The sequence below is a fragment of the Elaeis guineensis genome, chromosome 9, assembly GCF_000442705.2.
Source record: "Elaeis guineensis isolate ETL-2024a chromosome 9, EG11, whole genome shotgun sequence".
Taxonomy (NCBI): Eukaryota; Viridiplantae; Streptophyta; class Magnoliopsida; order Arecales; family Arecaceae; genus Elaeis; species Elaeis guineensis.
In genome coordinates, this window is record NC_026001.2 from 90,142,884 (window position 1) to 90,151,141 (window position 8,258).

The 8,258-nt window shown below is 40.9% G+C and overlaps 1 protein-coding gene across 1 annotated transcript; it reads left to right on the top strand.

Annotated features, from left to right (window-relative positions):
• Window positions 1-1,609: 1,609 nt before the first annotated feature.
• On the top strand, window positions 1,610-7,813 carry LOC105042134 (protein LAZY 1). Its single transcript, XM_010919235.4, has 5 exons — window positions 1,610-1,967; window positions 2,166-2,232; window positions 2,403-3,178; window positions 6,424-6,700; window positions 7,515-7,813. Exons 1-5 carry the CDS (start codon window positions 1,962-1,964, stop codon window positions 7,532-7,534), a joined length of 1,146 nt encoding a protein of 381 aa, XP_010917537.1. The 5' UTR covers window positions 1,610-1,961; the 3' UTR covers window positions 7,535-7,813.
• Window positions 7,814-8,258: the final 445 nt, after the last annotated feature.

Sequence of the window (8,258 nt, forward strand, 5' to 3'; positions counted from 1 at the left end):
TGGTCATTCATTTTTTTGATAGTGAGTACCAAGTACTGAATAGTATTTTCCAGTGTAAACAATACATCGCAAAGGATTCGTGCACCCTACTTAGGATATAGGAATTGTGGCCCTACACTGCAGCTGCAATGCTATCTTATCCATGCGCGCATAGAAATTTTAATATAGAAACTGAATCTATGGTTCACAATATGCATCCAACCATGATACGTCCATGTACGATGGTAACTTTTCCTCAGGCATGACGCCATGCTGAACTGGATACGTAGCTCTTTTGGAAGACAATGTTGCTTCTGGATGCAAAATTCACTCAAAAAAGTTTCAACTGAGTGCTTGTCATGTTGCATGTGAGATACGTGTTGCATGTAGGATATGAAGGACCACCAGCTGACTCAAGCCATGCGCCATAGTGGCTCATACATGGTAACCATGCAAACTATCATGTGACATTCTAATCCGAGGTGATCTATTACTTGCATTTCAAAGATAGCATCATCTACATATAGCATGCAACATGTACACAATTCATATAGGCACATGGATTTAGCTGAGGCATGCACCATTTATTTCTTATGTTCGTCATGTGGCATAAGGTTGCTCTAAATGTAATAGCTAGTATCATGGTTGGGTCAAGAGGTCTAATAGCCTGGATGGTTGGATTAATCTTATGTCTATGTGCATGAGATATTGTCCATTTTAGTATCTAGCACTGTCGCACAGGGCCTTACGATTTTGTCCTTTAAAAGGCATCTCACGGAAAAGAAAATGTTCCAATCCATATAAGCCATACTCCCTCTCGACTCACAACCGATGTGAGACTAAAGATACTCTTTCTATCCTACAACACATGCAGCCTCCCAATTAAGAGGGAGTATGTGTGGACAAGAGGTCGGATAGCTTGAATAGTTGGATTAACTTCGCGCCCATATGCGTAAAGTATTATCTACTTTGACCTCTAGTGTTGTTGCACGGGATCTCACGATTTTGTCCTTTAAAAGATGTCTCATGGAGGAGAGAATGTTTCAATTCATATAAATCATACTCCCTCTTGACTCACAATCGATGTGAGACTAAAAATGACCTCTCTACGTGATCACAACAGCTAGCTTTCTATTCAACAAACTTGGATTAGTATATAATGCAAGCTCCTTCAAAGTCCTAATGTGTGTGATGTTGTCGATTGTTAACATCTCCACTAATATTTATTTATTTCTTTTCTTTTATCTCTCTCTTGCAATATTCTTGTTACAAATAACATGTAGTGTCCCTGCAGCACCATGCAAACAATGATGAATCATCGAAGTCACAACAAGTTGGCTACTTGTAAATATTAACAACTATATAGTGAAGGTGCATGCCAAGAAGAAATCAATTTTAGCCACTATAATAGCATCATGCATGTAGATATCATATCACTCGCAGGGGCGGTAGATGGCTGTTTTCTTCTAACAAGTCACACCTCATTTCATTAAAAAGCTAGAACTATAGGCTCAAAGGAATATCTCCTTAAAGCTAAAAGACTGTTCATGTTTTGGCATGTCTAGAGTTGAAAAACCCAACATGCATGTAACCATGAACTACCTTACATATAATAATTTATCTTTGCCTATCCTCACCATGCTAGGCCCATACCTTGCCGTTCACTCACACGTGTACAAAGGAGGGCTACAATGCATGCAGGGACCCATTTTGCACTGCCCTGATCACTCCCCTCAACATGGAACCCACAACCACCTCCTCCAATTTGTACACATCATTTGATCTTTAGCTTGGTCCTAGCCTCCCAATCTTTGTACTCTTCTCTATGTTTCCCTCTACCCACCCCACCTTGGAACAACCATTCTCTCTTCAGTCCCTCCCCCACTTCCACTCCTCTTCTCCCCTTTATTATTTCTCCCGTCCTCATCCCTCTTAACACTCTCATTCTCCCCCATTCTCTCTTGGAGTGAAGTCTCTCAAAGATGAAGGTTAGTGCCCTTTAGTGCCTCTTCTACCTAGTTCCAAAACTGTGTGTGTGTGTGTGTGAGACACACAGAGAGAGAGAGAGAGAGAGAGAGAGAGAGAGAGAGATTATTAGCATCATTAGTTTTTTGGCGGGTAATCTAGTAATTAACTTTTCATTATAAAGCTAATCATAATTAATCGGTACTCTGCTACTGTGTTAGCTGCTGGGTTGGATGCATCGCAAGTTCCGGCAGAATAGCGGCGATGTGTTCAAAGACTCTCCGGGAGGTAAGCATTGTATCATCTCCTTCTTTCCCTCTTAGCTGTCGCATTGGAATTTAAGCGAACCAAACCGTACCACAAGGTACACCGTACAACACATGCATGCGCGTACCGTTATCTGCGTACGTTAGTGTTCTAGATCGTAGTTTGCTAAATTGCGCCAATACGGGTCCCAGGCGGCACGTGCAATTGCCTCTCGGGGCGGCGGTCGCTGGAGGAGGAGCATGACCGCCGGCGCCACCACTTCAACCCTTTCCCGTCGCGGAGCCTCCGCCTCCCGGCGGCGGTGGAGTTCGTCGAAGACGGAGGTGGCGGCGGAGGGGGGAGGGAACAGACGATGGAGGAGCTCTTCGGGGGGCTGCTCGCCATCGGGACTCTAGGGATCGGGACGGGGCCGATCGAGGAGGAGGAGGCGGCGGTGGAGGAGGAGGACGAGGCGGCGACGCCGGGGTTCGGGGCGGCGGCGACTGTGGAGGCGATCGCGGAGAAGCAGGCGGAGGCCACAACGGAGACGGATCTGATGGTGGTGAGCGCGGAGCTGGAGAAGGTGCTGGCGGCGGAGGCGGAGAAGGCCGCCACCGCCGCAGCCGCCGGAGACCGCCTTTCCTCCGCCCGGCCCAGCCACGTTAGCGCCGGATCGTCGGCGTGCCCCCTCCAAGGATTCCTCTTCGGGTCTCCGATCGAGATCGCGGAGACGGCGCCGGCGGCTGGCGGGCGGAGGGAGCGGAGGGCCTCGCTTGGAGAGCTGTTCATGAAGAGCCGGATGGCGGAGGAGGGCGGCGGGAAGAGGGAGGAGGCGACGGCGGCCGGAGGCGGCGTCGCCGTCCTTGGCGAGGGGGAGGGAAGGTCGACGGCCGGGATGCACCTAATGAAGAAACTGAAGCGCCGCGGATCTCGAGGCTCTGGCGGCGGGCCCGTGGAGGCCACGGCGGCGGAGACCACGTTCCAGAAGGTGAGGATCATGTGCATCACTACCGTCCATCTGGTGGATCTTATAATCCCCTCTTTCCTCTGTGAGGCTGTTGACGAACAGCAGACAGCCTTTCGGTGCATACATTGTTGGGCACATATTACCAAACATTGGGAGTCATTACCTTCCTTGGATATGACATCTGTGGAAGGCTGTCTGCTGAATCATCCTGAGCCTTCAAATTAGATCATATTGTTCAGATATATTAATTTTATATAGAGTACAAAGTTAGGAAAATGCTAAAGATTGGTGCAAATGCATTTGGTAAATGTGTGTTGTCCTAACTTTGGTTTTTCCTTTAAAACAAAGAGGATCTCTTATAAGAAAAAGCAAGATACCTCCAACCTTTTTATTTGATGAAAACCAAATAATTTTAGAAATAATTTTCCTTTTGACAAAATTGATATATGAATTAGCTTTTGGCAACGTTTTCTGAATAATTTATGGTTATGACTTTCAATTACATAAAACCATGCCAGCAACACCCCACAAAAACAGAAAAGAGGAAAAAGAAAAGCTTGTTGAATTCGCCATAGGTGTTGAATTTGGAATTTGTTTGATTTAAATATAAAAGATGAACTAAAGCTAAGGAATCAATTTGAGTTGGATACTGATCTTATTTGATTTTTATTCATGTCAAATGATCAAATCTCTTAACAAGCCTGTCTCTAATTTTTTTTGATTCAAAATGTTGAAAAATATTTACCACCAGATAGCTGCCACTTTAATCAGCTAACAGTTCATTTTGTTAGGAACAACTGCCATAGATGTTGTACCTAGAAAAATACTACTGCTCATAATATCTTTAACGGAATAGAGAAATTATTTTAAAATAATTATTTTGGATTATGCTAACCTACAAGATATCTTACTTAGTATGTTACAATTTAGCCTCTTATGACAAAGTGTCATATGATTAAGGATGTGACAAGCATATTCTTTTTTCCTAACCAGTGACATATCAATCTATCCTTTTTAATTGTTAACCTTAAGACTAGATAGAAAGTATTTGATCTACTATGTATATGATAATCAACACCAGGTTAGGTAGCACCATAAACCTCCATTTATTTTTCCTTTTATAAGATCATTTTTTCTCCTTTTTCTTTTAAAGAGCCTGACGACATCATGCTATGGGGTGAGGTTGTAAGTTGGTTAGATCTAATCCATTTCTTGCATAACTTGCTTAGCTCCAGGTATATATTTTCATAAATAAGGTAAGATGATTGTCATTGAAGTTTATTGGATCTGTTCAACTTTACGGGAAGTCCAATTCTGTAAGATCCATGCCTAACCAGGTTGAGTCGAAGCTTCATCTGTGATATATGTACTACAGCAAATGTAAGTACAGAGCATACATAGATTTATCTAACATATTTTTTCTATTATTTTGAAAATATCATGATCGAGAGTACTACCGGCTATAATTGCTTTATAATTACTTTAAAAAAATACTTTCATGCAACAACCATTAAGATTAAACCAGAATCTCTTTGTAGATAGATGAGGGTAGAGCCAATATGCAATAGTATAGGTTGCCAGGCTCATTTGCTTATCCTGTTCTTGGTGCCTCAAACATACCACAGCCATAATAATTCAAAGACATTGGGTAAGATATACCTTGACCTTCCATACAAAAGAGAGCACCAACCACTTGACTGTTCCACTCTTGGTAAGCAAAACATCCATCAATGTGTTTGATGTCTTCAACTTTTTTTTTTTCTTTTTCGATTGTCTTAGCATTTATAGTTGAGTTTTTGATCTTATGCTTCTATTGCTGTGCAAGGGCGCTCATACACACCCACCCACACAAAAACTAAAAAGAGAGAGTTTTCTTAGAGTTGTGCTATATATGGTTGAACAAGGATGAGCAACCCTCTTTCTTTCTCGAGTTCGGGTTATATCTTTCATATGAAGGCATGTTAGATCTTCTTTTGCCGTCGCATCCTCCAAAGATCTCAAAGCACCATGAATTCCTTCCTTAATCAACTTGAACAGATCTCGAAGCGACAATTGAGTGATCCAATGGTCAATTCGTGCAAACAAAGATGAATCCTTCTTTTGCATGAAAGATAACGGCCCCTGACCCTCTTTCTCACAAATGCCTTTTTTGAGATCATCTGAGTTTCATAATTTAAGATTGTTGCATGGCTTGTTTTACTACTGGTCCTTTGCATTGTTGGCCTTTTGACCTCCACTTTGTTAGTTATGGTGACATGGAAAAGTTCAGATATCATAAGATCTTAGACACATAGACCCAATTTTCACCATGTGATCGGTGGTCTCCACCACTCAATAGCCAGCTATCCCTCACCCTTTAACAGTGTGCTGCATCAGTTAGACTAACTAGGTTGGTAGTAATAAAATATCTAGTTATATCTACCTTAATGTGTCAAGATGTCCCAAAAAATTGAATTATCCACATCCATAATTTGTGCACCTTGAATGATTGATAGTCAAAGATGGCTCTATTACCTGTCCAAGTAGTGAACACACTGCTAAACCATGATTGGATTGGAATATCTAGTTATGTGCTTGGCAATTAGCTCATCATGTTTGATTGGGGGATGGACAAGACTAGCTTCCTAATTCAAGTCATCTTGTCTGAAGCTGTCATTATCAATTTAAGTTCCATGAACCTGTGAGTAGGATGGTTTTGCAAGGCTGGCATGGATGACAGATCCAAATCTACTACCCTTAGAAATCTTAGATCTGTACCCTAAAATGTGGAAGCAAGCAATTGTGGTCCTGTGATCAACATGGGTGGTGGAGTAGATGCACATGATGGGCAGGTAAGATACTGGTGATATAAAGATCCAAAACTTAAATCAACTTTTAGTCAGGGCATAAAATTGCTCATATCCTTCTTTCTTTGGTTTTTCCATGGTCTTTTGTCAGGTTGATCCGATTTTTTTTTTCACCATGTAATTAAAGTCTTAGTTGTGGTTTCTCTTGATGCTAACAAATACACTGGTCAGCTTCAACTTAACAGATGCAGTAATCAAAAGAATGTATCTTCTAAGCAATTCTGCAACCATGTTTATCAGTATGTATTGTTTTGTGATCTTTTCATGCAACTCTGAATGAATTAACTGATCTAAAGGCTTGTCAGTGTCATGTGGTTTGTAAGATAATCTTCTGATAGCTATAAATTATAAGACATACTTCACCTTGTAATCAAATTCTAAACAAAATCAGCCTCATGAATACAGCTTTTCATGCCACAGATCCTTCAAATCTTCCACCGGAAAGTTCATCCTGAGAACTCTGTTGCAGCTAAGAAAACCGCAAGGTCAGGCAAGAAGAATGGTAGTGACTGCATGCCTCATGGTGGAGGAAATGACTTCAATGGTAGTGGGGGTGCCGTGATAACTGCTTCCAAGAGTATTTGCAGAAAGGAAGGAACTCCAAACTTCAAGTTTTGCTTGAATGCTCCATCTCTCGCGATCGGTGGAAGTGACTCTAATGGCAACCGCGAGCATTGGATCAAGACCGATGCAGACTGTAAGTGAGCCTCTCATAGCAAGATCAAAATGCACGAGTGGTCCAACATTTTGATACGAATGACTACTCTTGATATAGCTGGATCATAAGTTCAGGATTTGTGCACACCCAACTCTGGTACTAGACCATGTAGATTGAAATAATGAACTAGTCCTTCATGCTATCACAACTTTAGTTCATTTATATGCAAATTATGCCCTCATTGTTTTGCCTCAAATTTGATATCATTATTTACACTAGAGATTTAGAAGCACCGAACTTATAGACATTGCTGACCACATCATCAAGGGCTAGAGCCAATGATGAGAGATTAAAGGCATATTCTGAGTGTCATCTTGTGACTCATCATCTATTTGTAAACACTTCTTGACAACAAAAGGTTGCCTAGGTTACCATGTTGGAACTGAATTATTCTTTCAGAAGAACCATTTCTTTTGGAGAGAACCATAATTATTTTGGACTTTGTTCTTGCATGCTTTCTCTTTGATTGAAAAGTGGTAAAAAAGGATGATTTGGCATTTTGCTTTGAAATTTAAAAGCTTAATTTTGAGAACAACTTTAAATTTCTCTCTAAAGATTGACTGCCTGCAGACATTTTGATTAAATGAGTCCATATATCAATGTTATATCCTGATTACAAATCAAAAAGTAATTAATAAGTTTTTTTTCTTTTTCATAGATAAACCATCAACAAATGAGATATTTTGTCAACAACACATTTCATGAAAAATTATCAGTAACATTGCTTTCTGGATTGACACTCTGTTTGCTAGACTATTGATGTATGTCTTATATGTTTGATCTTCCTCTGCAGATCTAGTGTTGGAGCTTTAGAAAGGAAAGGAGGCACCTAAAGGAGAAGATTCCAAAGCTAGAAGAGTGGTTATCTGTGAATCAAACTAAGACCTACCTATCTACTTGCAAACTGAGTGTTGTGTGAATTAATGTGTGGTATTATCGTTCCTAGAGGGCTTAGAAAAGAATAAAATTGAAAGCATATATGATGAACTCTGGCATGACTGTGATAAAAACCAAGCTAGTATTCTGCATTAAAAGTACTCCCTATGCACTCTTTATCAAGTAGAGAGTGAGACATAGCTTCTAGTATTTGCACTTGTTGCATGCCTTATGCTTGATGGAAATAAATACATGTACTGAAATGAAGAAAAGAAAGGAGAAAGAGGAAGTCTAGTTACAGAACCCTTTTGCTATCAAAATCTTAGAGACATCAGTAGCAATCTCTGAGCATTGCACAAGGTTTCAAACTAGACCTAAAAATTGTTATCCTTTTCTTTTCTTTCTTTTCTTTGAGAGGTAGGGTGAGGGTCAAATTAAAGTGGCTTGTAGTGTAGGCATATAGCATGCTGACAAAAACATTACATGAGACTCCTTCCTAGGTAGGTGTTACGGTGATTATCGTGAGTACCTCGGATCAGCGCTATATCATAACACATGTCAAGCTCTCAGGTTATCAATATGATCGCTGACTACCGTATGAGCTGAGAAGTCCATCTCCGTACCAAATTGAGGTATCTCTAAGGTCTGACCTGTATATTAG